Here is a 21010-nt window from a genome sequence, read left to right on the forward strand (position 1 = left end):
AAATATATCTCCTCTTTATACCACGGGCCTATTGAATGCTTTTTTCTGATTGGATGAGAAATGTTCCATTCCATGGGTGTTGATTATTTTTCTGTAAACCGCAGGGCACCTATTGTCCGATTCACGTTTTTCATTTCCTTGGGTGTGTAAGTGTGTATTAGTACATGTTAATGATATGCAAAAGGTACAAATCCCAAAGTAAACGATGACGCGAGTAATCGTCTCCAACGTAAATCTCTTTTCTTGGACTACAACAAACGCACGGATTGTAGGCAACAGTTTACTTCCTGGGATTGGTGATGTAGACAAGACCGACATTATCATAATTCCTCCCGCTTCTGACTAAGTTAACTTCTATTAGCATTGCATTGTGAGCGAATCATTCAAACATGGTAAGGGGCCTCACATTTCCAGCTGACGTCAGAGGTATTCCGGCCAATCACAACGTAGAGATTAGCTGGCCAATCAGGGACACGGCTCTTTTCAAATCTGTGCGTTTCAGGAAGAGAGTGAAATCTGGAGCTACAAAAATGTATGGTATGTGGAAAATAATGTGTTTTTTAACCATAAACCACGCAAACACATACGTTGTTTTTTGGCAATGAAATAGGTGCTCTTTAAAAATAGGCCCGTCGTCAATTATTCCTTATGTATTTAAGGCGTAAAAAAACTTCTAATAAATAGTAAACACATACATCACACTCACACCGAGTAGAAGTGTGGTACAGTTACATACCTGCATGTCACATTACAGGGCAAATATTATTATATTGTGTTTTATATATATATATATATATATATATATATATATATATATATATATCATGTGTGTACCTTTAAATGCAAATAAGCTTTACCTCCTCACTCCCTTACGTTGGTAAGTGAGTGCTTTCAGTTGAAATAGATCTGATTATTCTGAATACAGTCTGGGACAATAGTATCTTTAGCCGCATTAGTGCTACTACGTGTTAACAAACACATTTGTAAAAGCTTTGGGGTATAATTAACCAGTCAGTCAGTGGCTATGGGCGAGACTTCATCAGTGTGATGTCACATTAACAAGAGAATCAAAATAGCATGTCTTATGAGACTGCTTTGGTTTAATGGTAATTAAAAAAGTGGGATTTTTTTGTTGTGTTCACACACTGCCAACACATTTATTTACAAACATCTTGTAAAAGTGGATTTTGTATAATATGGGCCCTTTAAATCTGATCTTTTCCATTACTAGAAAAAGGAAAGGTTAACATGACACTTCATCATTGATTGGTGACACAGCCGTGATAAAACCGCAGACCCTATAGAATTAACCAATCACTTCCGAAATAAACACCGCAGAGATTTTTTGTTAAAATTGCCCTTATCACAACAGGCTTGACTTTTAGATCAAAACGGATCGATTGCTATTTTTTTTATTGTTTTGCAAGGAATGAGCAGTATTAATGACACATCTTTAATTCATCGGTCACACTCAAAAGCTCCTGTCAGCTACAGCTAAAATATTTTCAGGTTTAATGTTATGTTTGTTTCATATCTAAATGGAAATAAATGAAAGGAATAGGTCAACCAAATATGAAAATTCACTTATAGTTTATCCGCCCTAATGTCAAGGGGCCGTATTCACAAAGCATTTTATCTTACCACTAAGAGTACTCCTAAATCGCACTAAAAGATTTTAGCTAGGAGTTTTCTCTTAAAAGTTATTCACAACGCCTTTCAGACCTACTTTTAGTAAGGAAAAATTATAACTCCTAAACTAAGAGTGAGTCTTCGTTGCTACGGATGACGTCAATTCTCATGCACGAGCTGCCTCGCAATGACCACGGTGATTGGTTGTTAGATGACAGGGCTGTCATGCGTAACATAACACAGACGCACCAAATCATGGAATTACAATATCGAAATATGTCTGTGTCCTATACAAAATAATAAAAGTAATGCCATCGAAATGCATATATTAAAGAAAAATTGTGAATGAAATTAAATTAAATCAAGGTAGCCTAATACCCAAATGAAAACCGCCAATTGCCTAATAATAAAAAACGACATTGCATTAACACTTGCTTGATTAATTGACATCCTATTAGCCTAAATAGACTACTTAAAGCAAGGAAATGTTGCCCATATTGAAGAATCCTATAGGCTAATAAATAAATGACGGTGGATTATGAACTCGCCAAAACGCAAAAGAAAGCCCAACTGGATGCAGGATCAGTTACTGCTGCTGTCCCAGTTGGTGCTGGAAAAAAGAAACGTAATAAAAGGGAAATTCGGCACTGAGATATCAAGCAAAACTAAGCGTGAGACATGCGAGACAATGATGCGCGGGTCAATGTACAAAACAACCGGCACCCGACCAACGTTTTCAACTAACCCGCCCGCAAGTCGGACCGCAAAAAATCCGCGGGTGACCTCAGGCATCCGCTCATTTCGGATCAACCCGCGCATTACTGATGAGAGAGGATTTGTTGCAGATCAATGCAGCATTCCCGCTTGTGTCGCGGACCCCGGACAACTGCGAGAGGCGGTGGTATGCATTACAATCGCAGTAGAGGGTTGAGATTGCAGCCTTTAAACAGACTAGCATGGCAACAGGTATGCCTATAATATTAAATATTTAATTTCATTATTGTTTCATGTAATTCTAAAAAACTTCCTGCTTGCCATAAATGTAATGAATTATGAAACAAATGTTATCACCAAGATGCGTACAAATGACACGCAGTGTGATTATCGTGCAATAGATACGCCAAATTCCGATTTTGCGTGCATATGATACGCCAGTCCTTCCCATTCACTTATATGGCGAATCGTTTCGTGACGTTTTATTTATTGTTTTCTCATTTGTTTTCTGTTTTTTAAACCATTTTCGCTTGGGTTTAGGGTTAGATTTCACATTTGTTTAAGCAGGTTATTTAATATACAGGTTTCTCTAAGTTTTTATCTATATTTAAGCCATGGTCGCTTGGAGTTGGGGTTAGAGTTGGGGTTTGGGTTAGGATGTCATTTTTATATAACAAAAAGTTGTTCTAACCCTAAACCCAAGCGAAAATGGTAAAAAAAAACAGAAAACAAATGAGAAAACAATAAATAAAACGTCACGAAACGATTCGCCATATAAGTGAATGGGAAGGACTGGCGTATCATATGCACGCAAAATCGGAATTTGGCGTATCTATTGCACGATAATCACACTGCGTGTCATTTGTACGCTTTTGGTGAGAATGGGTTGCAACAATATGCTTACATTAAAGTGTGCTTTTAAGTATGTGCAATGCTTTTGAGTTGGTGAAACTGTCCATGTTAAGGAGGATCAGCACCTAAGACATTTTAAGATCCTTTGTGAATAGGTCTTAGTGAGTTAGGAGTCCTCCTGACTTCTTTTAAGCTGTCCCAGACTTAGGTGCTACTTTTAGGGCTAAAATGCTTTGTGAATTACTCTTAATGAAAAAAATTAGGAGTCCTAAATTTAGGAGTGACACGCCCAGTATTTTTAGGAGTTGCTCTTAAATTCGCCAGTTAGGAGCTACTTTTAGCCTTAAAATTCTTTGTGAATACGGCCCAAGATGTATATGACTTAAAACACAAATGATTCATTTTATATAAAATACCATCATGTTAAGTACAGTATCTGCTTATGAGGGTCATTACTTCCAAAAAGCACAAACATTCATCAATTAAATAATCCAGATGACTCAAGTGGGATAATAAATGTCTTATAAAGTGAAACGATACATTTGTAAGAGAAAATTATTGATATTTTGTTCTTATTTAGCAATCAATATGTCACATAGAAACACACAGATCAGCACAGTAAGTTCAAATAAGGTGGCACGTATAACTCAGAATGTCATTAGTTCTTGCACATCTCGTGATGACTTATCACATGCGTGCTTTGTCACAAGCACTGATCTGGAAGTCATATACATCTGGGATGGCATGACAGTGAGTTAAATATGAAAAGACTTTTACATCTGGGTGAATTATTTTTTTAGGAAATGAGAATAAATATTGTAAATTTGCTTTGGAATAATCAGGGTATGCAAATAAAGACAAATGAAATTCATCTAAGAATACAAAAATAGTACACAGTCAGAGCTGTCACGGGGACGGTACCCTTTAAAAAGGTCCTAATGAGGTCCCAATTTTCACCCTTTAGGTACAAAGGTGTACATTTTAAAGGGGTACCACCCCAGTGACTGCTTTAGTACCTTATTTTCTGAGGCTTCATTTTCTTATAAGCATCGCTATCCTTAGTTTTTAGAGTGTAATTTTTCTTGAAATTTTTGTATGACACTGAATACACATAAGCTATCTCAGACGACACCATGTAGAAAAATTAGGCCACATCAGTTTGCAAGAAGGTGCTGAAGACACCATTGACCCGCTCACTTCAATAGGCGCGAGGCGCTGAATGCGCAGTCTCAGTGCGGAATAAAGGCCAACGGCGCATATCAGACACACCAGTATGTTGCCAAAGCAGCAAAACGCATCTCATTTTAATGAAGTCTTGAAGGCACACCTGTGTTATATGGACGCACACTGAATGATGTGGCTCAGTCACGTGTGACAAAACACAAAGATGAATTACTCTCAATGAAAACTAGGATTTAATCTTATTGTCTCTACGTTTTTAATTCCACAGTTGGCACATAATATGTATACTGCCTGGTGTGCATTCTTTCCCTTTACGTCTACAAGGGCAATAGTCTGCCGTGGTACCCCGATGGATTTCAACCTGATACATCAATAGTCCGCCGGCACACACAGCATCAAATGCGGCGTAATTTGATTTCTGCCAACCGTGTGGTCCACTCTGTTTCTCCGCATCAAAATCAAAGTGAAGGCTATTAGCGCGGATTATGGGGCCACTTTCACCTCCACCGCACATGAAAATGAAAAGCGATTGTTTAAAGCGCCGGCGCTTTTATTCTAATGGCATCTCCAGACAATAAATGCATCGTCTTACCTGCGCCGCGCGAGAGATCAATGCCAGACTCGCTGAGGATGTTCGGGTCACTTTGAGATCTTCCTCTGTGCAGGACGCATTTCTCTATACCGTCCGATGAAGCCATGAGGAGCTGTGAATACAATATTGAAATCCCTTTAAGAGGCAGCCTATGGCGACGGTGAGGTGGATGCGTCTCGGTCTAACAGCATCCAGCAGCGAGCATGGTGAATCAGTACCCTGTACACTGAGCGTGCGCGCGCGAGCGTCTGTGGGCGCGTGAACGAGTGTCTGTCATGACGGCTGGCATTTGTGTTTGTTTGTGCACATAAGCCACTTTCATCGTCTTATTATGGCCCACTAACAGGTGTGCATCCGTTTGATTACCGCAGTGTCCATTTGTGGCATATTACAGTGCATTCAAAATTAATTCATTCATTTTTTTGCAACAGATCTTGTTACTACATACGATTATTCCTAAAGACAGTAAACAGCGCCACCGCAGGCACAGTTTTGCAATTGCAATGTGTTGGACTGATGCAGTGTTTTTGCAATGTAAACGACCTGTTAATTGCTAAATTAATATTCATAACTTTATAATGTCATTAAAATTTAACAGGCCGGTAGTAATGAGTTAATGTGTAGCTGATGAAAAGCTATGAAGTAAAATCGAGACTATGGAAAATTGTTATAAACATAGTTCTGTAGACTAGGGGTTTACAAACTTTTTAATGGCAGGGACACACTCGTATGATGAACCTTTCGCAAGGAATCCTTCTCTTAAAATATATGTCATTTTTTGCCACTCTCATGTTGTTACAAACCTGTATAAATTTCTTTGTTCTGAAGAACACAAAGGAAGATATTTTGAGGAACATTTGTAACTAAACCGATCATGAGACTTAATACTTTGGAAGTGAACGGTTTGATTATTATTTATTTTATTTATTTTTTAATTACAAATATAGCAAAGAAGGGATACATTAGGAAAAACAACAAGAAACAGATAATATTAAAAATTTCAATTGTCACTGCTCATTGTACACATAAATAAATAAATAAATAAATAAATAAATAAATAAAAGAGGTCAAGGAGCAAGAACTGACTTACATCAAACACTAAAATAACACATTAAAATAAGGCTTGTTCGACAGCCTTATGACGTCAAAGTACCGCGAGAGCGATTCGAGAAATCATACGGAAAGTCTGCTTAAAATCGCTCTCGCGGAACTTCGACGTCATCCGGCTGTCGGTTCTTGCGGTGCCGCATAAAGTCCAACAAGCCTATTTTCATAGAGGAACGTAAACCTTGATACTTCTTCCATTGGTCACAGTTTTCAGATATCCGTCTGTGATTGGTTACATTTTTGTGATGCCCGCCTGTCATTGGTTACATTTTCACAAACGCTTCTCTCATTGGTCTCCTGTCGTCTTGCACATGCAGGAAGTGCTCCATCAAGGGAAGCGGAGGCAAAGATGGCAGCGCACAGGTGCGGTTTGGCGCTAGCATTTATTTTGTTATTTTTTGTCTTAGTGCACCGCGGCTCCTGTGATGTTCTTGAAAAATCAGATGATAATAGAGAAGAAAAACAAAGCGCTTCAGACGCGTCGCGTGAGCTGAACACCGATGCTAATATCACTGGGGATGATCCGAATGAAAGGCAATGGCAGTCGACAGATGTTGAGATGCATAAACCGGTTGACGCGACAGACAGTGAATCTTCTGCATCACCAAAAGTGAAAGATCAGTTTCAGGAGGAGTTGGTCATCCGACCCCTGCACTCCGGTGACATTTATGCAAGCTTCCAGTTCAGCACATTATGGGATACAGATTTCTTACAGGATGGAGAAAAGGGTGGGTTATCATTTGTGCTTTGTATCTAAAATTTGGACTCTTTCTTTAATATTACTATTTTTGGCTATTTTAAAGTATTCAAAACTATGAGAAAATAACACATACGTGGTAGGTTCTGCTATGTCCAGCCTTTAGATTACACTGGTTGTCACAAGTCGTAAAAAGAGGTGCATTCTGGGATGCTGTTAAACCTCACTGACAGAACTACGTTTCCTTATATATTCAAGCTCATCTGTTGCAAATTAATTAATTTATTTATAAAGATATAGATTATGTAACTTCACAATACATTCAATTGTATACATTAGATTTTTACATCCACACACTACATATTATTATGTCCAGAATATCTCAAGTTTTTATCATGTCCAGTTTATCTTACATTTGGTTTTTTGCAGTTTCCCATTACCGGCTCTTCCCCAAATCCCTCGGCCAGGTGCTGTCCAAGTTTTCTGTGCGGGAGCTGCACATCTCCTTCACCCAGGGCTATTGGAGGACCATGCAGTGGGGACAGCCCTTCATCCCCTCTCCACCTGGAGCTGAGCTCTGGGTCTGGTTTCATGACACTGTCACTGAGTGAGTGGATTTACATAACCTTAACCCCTGACACCCTTAACTTCTTTTCAACCCCTTAACACCCTTAAATTCAAGGAAGTAAAAGTTTTCTTTGTGTTTTTTTATCAGTGTGGATGGAAACTGGAAAGAGCTTACCAATGTCCTCTCTGGAATCTTCTGTGCGTCTTTGAACTTCATTGACTCAACCAACACAGTGCAACCCAGCGCTTCTTTTAAACCGCTTGGTCTGGGAAATGGTAAGGCAAATGCACCAGCAGTGATTAGCAATGGCAAAGTAATTTATTCGGCATAAGAGCCGGCGATTTCTAGTGGACTTTAATGACATCCTGTTGGAGTAGAGTTAAACCATATGCAAATATCCAGAGCAGCAGTTGCCAATAGGAGTGCAGCTGTAGAGCTTATGAGCTTTGCCTCATTGTACATCTGGAGGCTTTTAACAGTACAGAGACCTGGCAACCATTTAATCACTGTCAGTGTGAATGCACTTAAACTGAATAGCTAATATTACACTTTTAAAATCTCTACATTCATAATATTTCTCTTTTTTTCTCACTATGCAGCTACAGATCACCGTTTTTTACGATATGCAACATTGCCACGTGAGATCGTCTGCACTGAGAATCTGACGCCCTGGAAGAAACTTCTGCCCTGTGGTTCTAAGGTTCTGATCGTTGCCTTTAATTTCACTGATCTAGGGATTGAGAATAATGGGGCACACTAATTCACACTAATGGCGCTTTCATTGCATAGTACCCCACGGGTTGGGTCAGCTCACTTGGGGGCTTTTCCACTGAGTACAGTAGGTAGTACCCAATACTTTTTTTAGTACCACCTACGTTGAGGTTTCAAGTGAGATGAGCTGATACTAAAATGTGACGTGCACCCACTGATGCCACGGATGTTTGTACATAAACATGTGAGACAGAGGTAATGATAAACGCGATGTGAAAACATCTATTTGTGGTGGTCAATTTTGAGGCTAACTTCAACTGGAAAATAAATTAATGTATGAGAAACACTACATTCCAGCGATACTCGCTCCTACTTTTGTATGATGTCACAGCAGTACGCCTACAATCCCTCCCTACTAAACTCAAAGGAAAAGCTAACAAGCCAAAGTAAGGTGAGCTGACACGACCTGACCCGTGGGGTACCATGCATTGGAAAAGCGGCATAAGGCAATAACTATGACTACCAGGGTTCCCACGGGTCCTTGAAATCCTTGGAAGTTTGTGAATCTGGGGAAAAAAATTCAAGGCCCTGGGATGTTTTTTAAAATATACATGCATAGATACAGGTCATTGAAAGTGCTTGAATCTATTTTATGCAAGAAGTTTTCTGGAAAAAAATTCATATTCCCTGTGTAGTGTAGGATAATATCATAAAAAATCTAGACTTTTTATGCACACGTGCTAAACTGATTGCTTTAAATGCTTATATCTTCTGTATGCGAATATTGATTCATTCCAAAATGCTTTTTTGCATAGTTGTGTTTTACACATGAAAACGTCTCTGGTTACGTATGTAACTGTTGTTCCCTGAGAAGGGAACGAGACGTTGCGTCTCTTGCCATACTTCCTTTGTCCGTGTAACGTCGTCTTTGGCAATATTTCAGATAGCGATATCAGGGCTCAACGCAAATAATTTTTTATACTGGCCCGGTCGGGCCAGTGGTTCAGGTTTTCACTTGCCCTGCCAAAATTTTCACTGGCCCCAATAAAAAAAATGTCAGTGTCACATATTTAAAAATAATAATTCAAAAGTCAAATATATTGTATACATTTACAACAGACATGTTTCAACAAAAAACGCTCCCAAATTTTCTGCTTTACCTGTAAACTGACAGCAAATTGTGCAAAATATTGCATTGTTTCTTTTGTTGTGTTTTACCCAAGTAATTGTATGCTTCCAAGATGTTAATATGCATTGAAGAAAATATATTTTAGTGACTGAGGGTGAAGCACCGGCCCGATCGGGCAAGTGACAATACTTTTTACTGGCCCAAACGTCTCCCACGCTTGCCCCGGGCCACCGGGCAGTCCTTTATGTTGAGCCCTGTGATATACTTCCTGGCTCCCGCATCACCCTGTCTTTGTCATTAAACCTCACCATTGGTTGAATTTGATATACACATTCAGACGCACTTGCACCTGGAGGCGTCACCGCAGTGACGCAGTGCGGGTTCCCTCGTAAGAGAACTGTAACAATGTATCTTTAAAGGTAACACAATGTAACCTTGCTCTCACTTGAAATGTTTCCCCACATTTAGTTCTTGAATTTGAGGGTATTGGACCTGGAAAGTCCTTGAAAGGTCCTTGAATTTGAAGTTAACTAAGGTGTGGGAACCTTGAACTACATTAGTGTCCAAACATGGACTATAAAGACAATGTTATGTTAATTCATAAAATTCATAAAGTATGATTTAAACCTATATTTTAATAGTTGTTTATCGTTATCGTCCATAGTGTGAAGTCCCCTTTAGCCTACATGAGAGAGGAATGAGAGAGAATAAATAATAACTTATATCATTTGGCAGTGCTATAGACGGTTTCAGCAGTAACAACATAAACAAACAGCTTTCCTTGAACAAACGTATATACACCAAAACCTTGAATGGTTGAAAACGCCAGGAAGCCGCCGACTGTTGGCACTTTGTAGCATTTTTCAACTGTATGCTTTTGTTGAAAACAATGAACGATGCACCATTTGGTTGTTTTGGTATTTGTCCCTCCCTTCCTTCACTGTGATTGGATGACAGAGTGAGAAGTGACATTGACGAGCTGAGCTTTTCACCTAAGTTGAATGACTTGATATACACGCCCCCTTATTTCCAGAAATCTTGCGTAAATTTTTTTTAACAACTTTTAGAGTAGTTTATTTCTGATAACAAGCAACGTAAACAACAATTTAGTTTTCTTATTTCAAATCATAATTACAGCGCATCAAAACGACACTGAGCTAACGTTACTGTGTAAAATGTGTACTATATAATGCAGTGATCACCAATCCTGGTCCTGGAGGGCCGGTGTCTCTGCAGAGTTTAGCTCCAACCCTAATCAAACACACCTGAAGCACCTAAATTAGCTGCTTCAGGTGTGTTTGATTAGGGTTGGAGCTAAACTCTGCAGAGACACCGGCCCTCCAGGACCAGGATTGGGGACCACATGTTAACTATAGATCGGCTGCCAAACCTCCCTTCACAAAGCGTTGATGCATGATCGCCGTCTCCTCTTACCTTTAGGAAACAAAACCATTTATTATTTTCGACGAGGTATTTGTTCCAGAGTTCAGCTTAGAAACTAATCAGACCATTAAAAAAACAGAGATTGGAAGTTAAGTTCCCCCCAGACGCATAACAGAGAAACTGTCTATAGCAATATTTAGTCCAGTATATGAAGACATAAGATGAGACATAAAAGTAGAAAAGACTCAAGTTGATGTTTTTCTTTAGGCAGGTTTGGCTGTTCTCATGAAGTCAGAGAAGCTGTTTCACAGTAGTTTTCACTCTCAGGCTGTTCACATCAGACCCGTCTGCCAGGTGAGCTGCTTTTAAGTTCCTGCTCAAAATTCATGTGGGGGGAAGTTTATTTGAAAACATTAGATAAATTGTATTGTGGCACAAACTTGACTTTGTCGGGCACATTTTAAGCATTCTGATCGTAACAATTCAGATTTTCCTTTCAGGATGGGCAATGCACCAGCACAGCATGGGAGCTGAGGCAAACTCTTAATGTCGTGTTTGATCTTTACACTTCGGGTCAAGGCAAAAAGGGTAAGCAATAGAAAATAAATAGTAATTTGTAATTTTGTTTGTCATTTCTACGTGTTATACATAAATGTTTCTAATTTCATAAAGGCTCGGTTTCACAGACAAGATTTAAGCCCAGTCTCAAAGTAAACTTCATGTTTGAGCTGTCTTAAAGGGAACCCAGTAACTAAGATTGTTTTGCAAGCATGTGAAAAAATAGGTCATTGGAATTTGGCTCCCCTTGTGATGTCAGAAGGGGATAATAATCTGCACTATCCAACCACGGCACTGTCATTTAGTGCAGAAATCAGCTCATTTGCAGGACACACCCAAAAACGGCAAATTTTTGCTCACACCTATAAAATGGCAATTTTAACATGTTATAATAAATTATCTATATTGTATTTTGAGCTTAAACTTCACATATGTACTCGGGGGACACCAAAGATTTATTTTGCATTTTTAAAAGTCTTGTGAAATGTCCCCTTTAACTCTCTGTGCATTTCAAATGGGAGTGGTGAGCTGTGGACTGAGTATTAGGTTGCAATTCACAGTCTTACCACTAGATGCCGCTAAAAATCTACACAGTGGACCTTTAAGTTGCAGTAATAGCTAGAAAACAACCATTAAAGGTAGGGTAACACATTTTGAAAAATGCTAACAGTAGCCGCCTAGCAATGAAACCCCGATCCCACCCTTAAGTCAAATCGCCATCCAAAGTCACGCCTCTTTCCAAACACATGAACACGCACAGATCAGACGGTCACGTCTCATTCACCAGTGAGAAAACTTTGCAGTACAAAGTGAATAACACTTCCAAAATAACCAACATAAACAACTGGTTTACATCAGAATTAGTTTAAGCACACGTTCGATTGTGTAGACGTAGTAACTATATCGTTATGCTAATCCGGAAAACGAACACAAATTTCATAAGCAACACAACGATTCATCAAAGTAGAATATCTGAATCCATCTCAATACAAACATATCGTGTACCTACCTTACCAAAATAAACAGTGCAACGACCCTTTCAGACGCTTTGCCTCCTGTAGCTGTTTCATCTCGTGGTAAAGCAGTAAAGTTACCGATGTTAATTTGGGTTTTTGCTCTTGCTGATCCAGGCAGTTTTTGCTGTTGTTGTCATAAAAGATGCATTTAGTTTTGTTGCTCCTGTGTAGGTTGTCAATTGAGCAGAAAAGTTTGCTGTTCTCGCTGTTTACAGACAGCGCGCACGTGAACGCGCCGATGACGTATGGTGTCTGCGTGGACTCGCTGCGCGGTGGGAATTCAAATTACGCTTACGTATGAGGGACAAAAAAGGAAACGTCCGTTCGGACCGAAATCTATGATTTGTTGAACATTTTTTGGTCCTACGCCTTTCACAGATGACATACATTTTTACAAATACATTTAAACAACTTAACACAGTGATTGCTATCAGAATGTGAGGAGACTTTTAACCAGCATAACTAAAAAATGTTTCAGGATCAAATCTGTTACCCTACCTTTAAAACTATTGTTTTACGCCACACAGATGTTACACTTCACCATCAGTTTTTATAAAAAATATTAATGCAATGTTGTGTTTTACATATTTGTATGTATTTGTATCCTCATGTTTTTGCAGAATGGTCCCTGTTTAAGATGTTTTCTAGGACTCTGACGGAGGCCTGTCCTCTTGCGTCCTCTAGTAAAGTTTATGTGGATATTACAGACAACCCTGAGGTAAAAAAAAACTATTAAAAGTCCTATTTGCATGGGATTAGTATTACCTGGTGACTTCTAGTAATTTGTAATAAATGAGGAGTTTGTATGTTATCTTGATCCCGTGTGAATCTGCCATGTCTGTAATTTGTAAAGTAAAAAAATTCCAACGAAACTAACCTACCATATTTTGCGAACACCGAGGTTCGGTGATAATATTAGCCCCGTGCGAATCGGCATCTCTGTAATTTTGTGGGATTGTATATAATTTTTTCAAGGCTGTGCACTTTTTTCTGTTTTTCTCCGTTTCTGCACCTCTTGCACTGCAGCGCACAGACATACTTTACAGAGACGCTTCTTATGGCTTAACATGTGAAACTTGAGGGTTTTGTTATATATTTATGCTTTTAAAAGACGCAGCTTACCAGGACAAAAACTCTCTGGGAGATAAGTCAGTAAATTTAAGTAAAATCACAGGTTTCGCTTATCCTGTGCAAACGGGCAACATGAAACTTAGATGTAGGGAAGTAATATTTAAATCACACGAGGTCCCCAGATAATAGTAATCCTGTCCGAATAGGACTAAAAACACATTTTCCTGTGTTTATTCTGTGTTTTTACTGTGTGCTGTTTGTCCAACAGGGGGAGCAGTTTGAGCTGAGCCCTGCCACTCCTGTCCTCAGCCAAGCTGTCGTGTTGGGGGATCGCAGGACGTATTCGGTGTACGACCTGACCAAAGCAGAGACTTTCGGACAGTTACGATCACTCAATCTTCTGCTACGATGGAAAGGAGAAAGCGGTATGAACTATTCAATGAGAGTAATCTAGGGTGACCATACGTGCCATTCTTCCTGGACGCATCCCGTCCAGGATTTCAGTGCGTCTTCCGGAAGTCGTATTTGTTGACCGCATACGCTATTCAGTTAAAAACATAAGATATACAATCGTAGTTTCATTCTTACCTTAAAATGTTACGGTTGCTTTTCTGTAATAATAATAATAATAATCCTCTATCACGTTTGTGGTCGACAAATACGACTTCCGGAAGACGAACACAAAATCCTGGACGGGATGCGTCCGGGAAGAATGGCACGTATGGTCACCCTAAGTAATCAGGGTTTCAGGAAAGCCCATCTAAGGCAAATCAGTTTCCGACTACTCACTTATATCGTCTGTTTTCTGTCTACTGCTTTAGGTGAAATGTTGCGTCCTCTGCTGCATGCAGAGCGCTATGTGGCCGGTTTTGGGCTTCAGACAGGGGAAATTCACACTGTAATCTACAATAACCACCCATTTCGAGCCTTTCCAATATTGCTGCTGGACTCCATACCCTGGTACCTGAGGTTGTACGTTCACACCCTGACGGTCACAAGCAAGTCCCGTGATAACAAACCAAGTGAGTAAACCATATGAATTTATGGCAATGTGCATATTCCCTTGGTTTACAACAAACACATGGATTGTAGGCAACTCCTGGGATTGGTGATATAGACAAGACCGACATTATTATAATTCCTCCCGCTTCAGACTTACAGCCTGTAAATTAAAACATGGTAAGGAGGGTCACATTTCCGGCTGACGTCAGAGGTATTCAAACCAATCACAATGTACAGATTAGCTGGCCAATCAGGGACACAGCGCTTTTCAAATTTTGTGCGTTTCAGGAAGAAAGTGAAATCTGGAGCTACAATAATGTCCAGTATGTGAAAAATAATGTGTTTTTAACCATAAACCATGCAAACACATTGTATTATACAAAATACACAAAATAACGTTATTTTTTTAGCAATTAAATAGGTGCCCTTTAGAGGGATAGTTCGGCCAAAAATGATATTAAACCCATGATTTACTCAGCCCCAAGCTGTCCGAGTTGCATATGTCCATCGTTTTCCAGACAAACACATTTTCGGATATTTTAGAAAATGTTTTAGATCTTTCAGTTGATTAAATGTAATGTTACGGGGTCCAAAAAAGTCCAAAAAAAGTGCATCCATCCTTCACAAAATAAATCCAAACGGCTCCAGGATGATAAACAAAGGTCTTCTGAGGGTAATCCGCGCGGTGTTGTTGTAGAAATATCCATATTTAAAACTTTATAAACTAAAATAACTAGCTTCCGATAGCGCCGCCATCTTAGTCGCGTCCGCATTCAGGATGAGAGCTTACACAGCCTACGGAGGCTACTCTGCTGCTGCTCTGTGCCCCCACCCTCCAAATTTGTCATACGTCACTAAGAAAAGTGCGTACACTACACCAATACTCTCTCCTGAATACAGAGAAGTCAAAGATGGCGGCGCTACCGGAAGGTAGTTATTTACGTTAATAAAGTTTTAAATATGGATATTTCTACACCAACACCGCGCGGATTACCCTCAGAAGACCTTTGTTTATCATCCTGGAGCCGTTTGGATTTAATTTGTGAAGGATGGACGCACTTTTTTTGGACTTGAAGGTCGTGGACTATGGGTGGACCCCGTAACATTACATTTAATCAACTGAAAGATCTAAAACCTTTTATAAAATATCTGAAAATGTGTTTGTCTGAAAAACGATGGGCATATGCAACTCGGACAGCTTGGGGGTGAGTAAATCATGGGTTTATATATATAATATCATTATTGGCCGAACTATCCCTTTAAATTCCCACTGTGGAGAAAATTAGGTTTTTATTGTTGTATATAAACTGTCTGTGTGGTGTTTTTACATGGTTACGGTTAAAGACAAACGGTGTGCACAACATTGCTGAGTATTTTCACCATAAAATTGGAGACAGTCTCATTCCAGCGGTTTAACATCACCTTGACCTGGAACTGCAGAATGTAGCATCTGTTTACATGTATATTTATGGTCCTAGGTAGTGCAAAATCTTTGTATAAATAAAATAAAATAATCTGCATATTCATATATAAGGGCTGAGCTGTGCTATTAAGTAGAGGCAGTGACTTATTTGCATATTCAGAGATCTGCGTATGAGGCAAGGGTGTAGAATTACAATTAAGCTGTTTTAAAGCATGAAGAAATTTCTGTGACAGGTTTTATATATGGTATTATGATGAGTTTAAACTGATCAAATTCTTGGCTACACTTTGTATAGACTTTACAGATGTTATTCTCCTATTTGTGCCTTTTTCTTTCAAAGGTTACATTCACTATCAGCCCTCTAAAGACCGCCAGCGTCCTCATCTGCTTGAGATGCTGATTCAGTTACCCCCTCATTCTGTGACCGAGGTCACCGTACAGTTTGAACGAGCCCTGCTCAAATGGACAGAGTACCCTCCTGACCCCAATCATGGCTTCTATGTTGGGTAAGACTGTTTTTGTTGATTGTTTGCAGGTTAGGATTTATTTTGAACATTTATTAGACCACCACCTAATGTAAGGTTTGTGCTGCATTGCATTAGCAGCGCAAAGGTCAAACGGTTAAAACCCAAGGGTTTGGTTTGGTTAAATTGAATGAACTGAAAGTCACTTTTTGATGAAAGCATCTGCCAAATGCATAAACTTTCTCGTTTATCAATATCAACACGTTATTTTATCATTTTATGCATTTGTAGATCTTCTGTGATCAGTGCTCTGGTGCCAAGTATGGTTGCAATGAACACAAACTTCACACAGGAGCAACCGTTGTTTAGCACTTTGTAAGTATGATGCGTACAATTGTTACTAGTAAATAGGAGTCATTTATCTCAATAACCTTTCCACACTTCATCTCCAGTTTTCCAGTGAAAGAGGAATCGAACTACTTCATACGAGTCTACACCGAACCTCTCCTGGTGAATTTACCTACACCCGACTTCAGCATGCCGTACAACGTCATCTGTCTCACCTGCACGGTGGTCGCGGTTGGATACGGCTCCTTTTACAACTTGCTGACCCGCACGTTTCAGGTGGATGAGCCGGGCCTGCCGCTGGCGAAGCGTCTGGCCAACCTGATTCGTCGAATCAGGGGAGTCCCACTGCTGACCTAAGTGCACATCAAACAGCTGAGAGAACTGTGACACTAAAACAACGACAACTACTGGAGCTTTAATATGCTTTTGGCCCTGCTAGGACCTGGAGACTTACTGTATGTTTAACAAATAAGCTCCTTTCTATGATGGATGGATTTGCATAAGTGTTTGTATTATTTTTCAGGAAGAAATGTTTGTAAAATTTTAACAACCGTGGCTGTCGGCATTTCTCGTGATGATAATGCACGGTTCGGTTTGCTCAGGCATAGTTCAGGGCATCTGGGAGAGAACTTAATGTTAAAATGTCAAAAGCACAGCCAAGGACAGGCGGTACAGCGTAACTACTGATGATGGAAACTTGCTATGAATGAAACAAATAGTTTCCACTTGCTTTAATGCACTTTTATTTAAATACATGTTGTTGTTTTGAAAGATTGGACTGTTTTTACTTTTTGTGCAGGCATGTAAAGATCACCACTGAGGCTGGGTGCTGTTTCATTCAGTTTGTGAAGCAGATCTCTGAATCTGTCCAATAATAAACTGAACAGAAACAAATAATGTGTGCTGACTGAGAACAATCTGTACGACAATTCTGTGTCCAAATGTGGTGTTTTTCATTTCTGCCTGAAGGAAGAATGTGTTTTAGGATCCATTTGGCTGCTATTATGCCATTCTGTTTGAATTATTCGAAAGATCCTATCCACTGATGTTAGATGAAGGTCATTTGGATAAACAGAAAACCATCTTTTATTTGTTGTACATGTAACTGTCGTATTTAGTTGGGGTAGTGCTAACCCATCCGCTATAATTCTTTCATTTTTAATAGCTTGGCACATCATTGGACTTCATACATTACTATCAGCTTTATACATCACTGTCTTGACATTTCCTGACAATTGCTTTGACCCGTTTGCAGCCAAACACAGTTGGACAGAGGTCTCTTTCATTTACCAGAAGTGTTCTGCACGTTTGGTCTTGGGGAGGGGAGCTTTTACATTCCTAAGCACTGATGCTGTTACATGAGAAGAGAACAGAAATGTGCACGCTGGGATACCAAAATATGGACATTTTAAAGATTTATTTGGTGGTTACAAACAAGGCAAAACAAAACAGTTAAAGTATTCAGTGTAAACAAAATTGATTCCTCCATGACTCTGAAGTCAGCATGGCTCGCTGCATGCGTGACCACAGGTGGTTGGGCAACATTTCTGTTCTGCAGGGCACTGGCCATCGTGGTAACAGTATTCGGCACACATTGGTGTCCCCTTTGGTAGGGAGCACCGACCAGGTTTCACTGCATGGATACAGATTAGGTACTTTAGCATTTATCTTCAAATATACAGCAAAGTTTTACTAAAGCAATAATATGGATTATTTGTCTAGCAGCTTTCTCTTTTAGACTCATAACATTAATAATGAGAAAACTAATCCACATAACATGTAAAACAGTACATGCTGTGCATAGAAAGGGCACAACAAAGCAAAACTCAACAGTAAGGCAGACATTAGAGATCAGATTCATACAGATTGCATGCAGTCTTTATTTAATATACCTGTATATGGTGCAGTACATTCATGTCCACAACCATTGCTGCAGCATTTCTCATTTCCCGGGCAGTTGCTGTCATTGGCACAGAACTCGGCACACATTCCTGCTCCAAAACTTCTGCGAGGACAGATTCCAGTCTTTGCTGTGACATGACAGAAAGACCACATCATTGAATGTTAAACACTTTCTTCTTTGGAAAAACCTGAATCATCTGTGCTTGAAAAATCGGATGAAAGATCTTTATTTTAGAAAATAAAGTCTTTTGACACAGATGGTTAGCTACTAGTTTCCATAAACAATGTTCGGCAGTGGATTTACATGCTTTACAAAAGTTATTGTTAACAATGTAATTTTCAACAGATCTCAATTCATCTTTACTTGATTGTAGAAATAACAATGTAGACGTTTTTGGAATAAATATAGAAGCTCCTTACCTAAACCCATCGGGGCGGCTTCCTGGACAGGGATTAGACTAGTCCTAGACTAAAATGAATGTAAGAGCTGTCCAAACTGAAAACAACCTTAAAATACACGAGTGCCCTTTTTTGCCTTAAAATGCATGCCAGTAATGTTTTTAGTAAGGCATGTTTGTTAAAACTATATTTCATAATTAAACTAATCTTAAGATAATTCCTGTCTGGGAAACCACCCCATCATGTTTTAAAGTCAATACATACAATTAAATAGCAGTTTCACACCCTTTGCATTTTGACAAAAATGTCTTTATTGAAAATGATACACAATACAAACACTCAGTGAATCTTTTTTGTTTTCTTCTAGGTAAACAAATATACTTACTCTATTAGTGTACTTTATTAGGAAAAATATTGTTGTGGGAATTACATCACAACAACTGAGGGACAGTTGTATTAAACGTGTAAATTAATAATTCTCACACAATAAATATTTAATCAGAATTTAAATTTAAATAATTTTTAAGTAAAACATATTGTGTTGATTTTTACACAACGTAAACAGAATAAAGTTTCTGTATATAAAAATTAAACTAAGGCATTGTAAAACTTATTTATTACTTTATAACTATAAAAACTAAAACTTTTTTAATAAAACAACAAGCTATAAGTCGATAACACAGTGCAGAAGCTGAAAGTGAATTGAACTCACTGTAAGCAGGTGGCACACACACAGCTCCACAGTCAAACACACAACATTTGTGTTGTCCAGTACAGTCTTCATCTGAAAGACATCCATGACTGGATGGCACAACTGTCAGCTTCCTCGGACAGTGACTGACCACTTCAGAAAAGAGACAAACATGCTGTATTTATCATTATTTAATTTATCATAGGCTATGTAATTATTATATTATTATAAATATACTATTTATTTATTTCATATATAATATAATATCATATACATAAAAAGTGGGCTCTTTGCCAACCACATTTTTCAGTTTTTATGAATGACTTTAAACGACATAAACCCTTTGGAACAATTAAAAACAAATGTGCACTGACATGAATTCTATCCTTGGCATCTAATGTGAACAATGTGTCTGTAATACGTGTGGCATTGTATAATAAAAATGTAGGAGACTGCCAGTGCCAGTATCTTTTATGCAGCTTTGCATTTAAAATAATAAAATCCCATTGGGATATATGAACAGACGGTTTTATTAATACGTTTAAATGGCACTTAATACAAATAGACTTGATATGAAGTGCTGATAAATTCACGAGTTCTCACCTGTTAGGTTTCGTCCTGGAGCTGCTGCGGTTGGCGTCAAACATCCAGCCAGACTTAATAAAACGACACAAACACTCAGCAAGCAATAGACTTGAGTTTTCATCTTCACGACCTCTGCTCACAAACTGATCTTAGTAGGAAAATGCACCGAACATACGCGAGTGAAATGGGCGGAGAACTGAAAAACAAAGAATTTGTTCTATTGCATGCAGCGGTGCGCAGACTGCTCAGTACATGACGTCAAACTACCGCGAGAGCGATTCTTTTAGCATAGCTTTCGAATTTCTCTCGCGGTACTTTGATACTTTTATCTACAGATAGATAATATTAGTGCAGTGTTGTTGCCAGCTCTTGCGCTTTTGGTGTGAGACTCACCTACATAGTCTATGCTTTTATTCTGCACAAATAAATATCTTGCCGAAGCAACGTAAAGTTTAAACAGCATATCCATAAACTTGTTTCATTATTAACATCAGAATGGGACTTATTTGGTTTGATTAAGCTTCACACATTCTAAAATGGACAGGTTTATAGCCATATATGCTGGAGTGTCATATTTTAAAATAAATAGATAAATTAAAAGAAAGAAAGAAAGAAAGAAAGAAAGAAAGAAAGAAAGAAAGAAAGAAAGAAAGAAAGAAAGAAAGAAAGAAAGAAAGAAATGGACAAGTTTAATAAAAACAGACACTTGATTTACTATGTAGTTTTGGATTTTGTTTTTCCCCTAAAGGGAACATTTTTCAATACTTTTTTTTAAGATGTCAAATTAATGCTTTGAGGATATATGTAAAGTTCTATCATTCACTTCTATAGTAGAAAAAGAATACTATGGAAGTGAATGGGGCTCAAGAACAGTTTGGTTACTAACATTTCTCAAAATATCTTCATTTGTGTTCATCAGGACAAAGAAATGTATACAGGTTTGTAACAACATGAGAGTAAACGATGACAAAATTTTCATGTTTGGGT

At 38.7% G+C, this 21010-nt stretch overlaps 3 protein-coding genes across 5 annotated transcripts in view; 1 reads left to right on the plus strand and 2 right to left on the minus strand.

The window, feature by feature from the left end:
* phactr3a (phosphatase and actin regulator 3a) overlaps positions 1-5281 on the minus strand; it is a 45405-nt gene extending 40124 nt beyond the window's left edge. The window contains exon 1 of one of the 3 annotated variants that reach the window (XM_065249858.2): positions 4970-5281. In XM_065249858.2, the coding sequence (XP_065105930.2) occupies positions 4970-5075 (106 nt within the window). In that variant the 5' untranslated portion in view covers positions 5076-5281. The remainder of the gene's footprint in view (positions 1-4969) is intronic. The other 2 variants (XM_065249857.2, XM_065249860.2) reach the window with 2 other exon arrangements.
* A 1096-nt stretch (positions 5282-6377) lies between these two features.
* On the plus strand, positions 6378-17340 carry pigt (phosphatidylinositol glycan anchor biosynthesis, class T). Its single transcript, XM_065286269.2, has 12 exons — positions 6378-6804; positions 7203-7380; positions 7489-7616; positions 7941-8041; positions 10832-10918; positions 11065-11152; positions 12759-12856; positions 13478-13634; positions 14031-14231; positions 15975-16140; positions 16390-16473; positions 16551-17340. Exons 1-12 carry the CDS (start codon positions 6426-6428, stop codon positions 16801-16803), a joined length of 1920 nt encoding a protein of 639 aa, XP_065142341.1. The 5' UTR covers positions 6378-6425; the 3' UTR covers positions 16804-17340.
* Positions 17341-17844: 504 nt separating this feature from the next.
* Positions 17845-20197, minus strand: wfdc2 (WAP four-disulfide core domain 2). Its single transcript, XM_065286270.1, has 4 exons — positions 20042-20197; positions 19460-19591; positions 18339-18476; positions 17845-18079 (listed from the first exon to the last, which is right to left on the minus strand). Exons 1-4 carry the CDS (start codon positions 20142-20144, stop codon positions 17946-17948), a joined length of 507 nt encoding a protein of 168 aa, XP_065142342.1. The 5' UTR covers positions 20145-20197; the 3' UTR covers positions 17845-17945.
* Positions 20198-21010: the final 813 nt, after the last annotated feature.

The sequence above is a fragment of the Paramisgurnus dabryanus genome, chromosome 21 (assembly GCF_030506205.2).
Source record: "Paramisgurnus dabryanus chromosome 21, PD_genome_1.1, whole genome shotgun sequence".
Lineage (NCBI taxonomy): Eukaryota > Metazoa > Chordata > Actinopteri > Cypriniformes > Cobitidae > Paramisgurnus > Paramisgurnus dabryanus.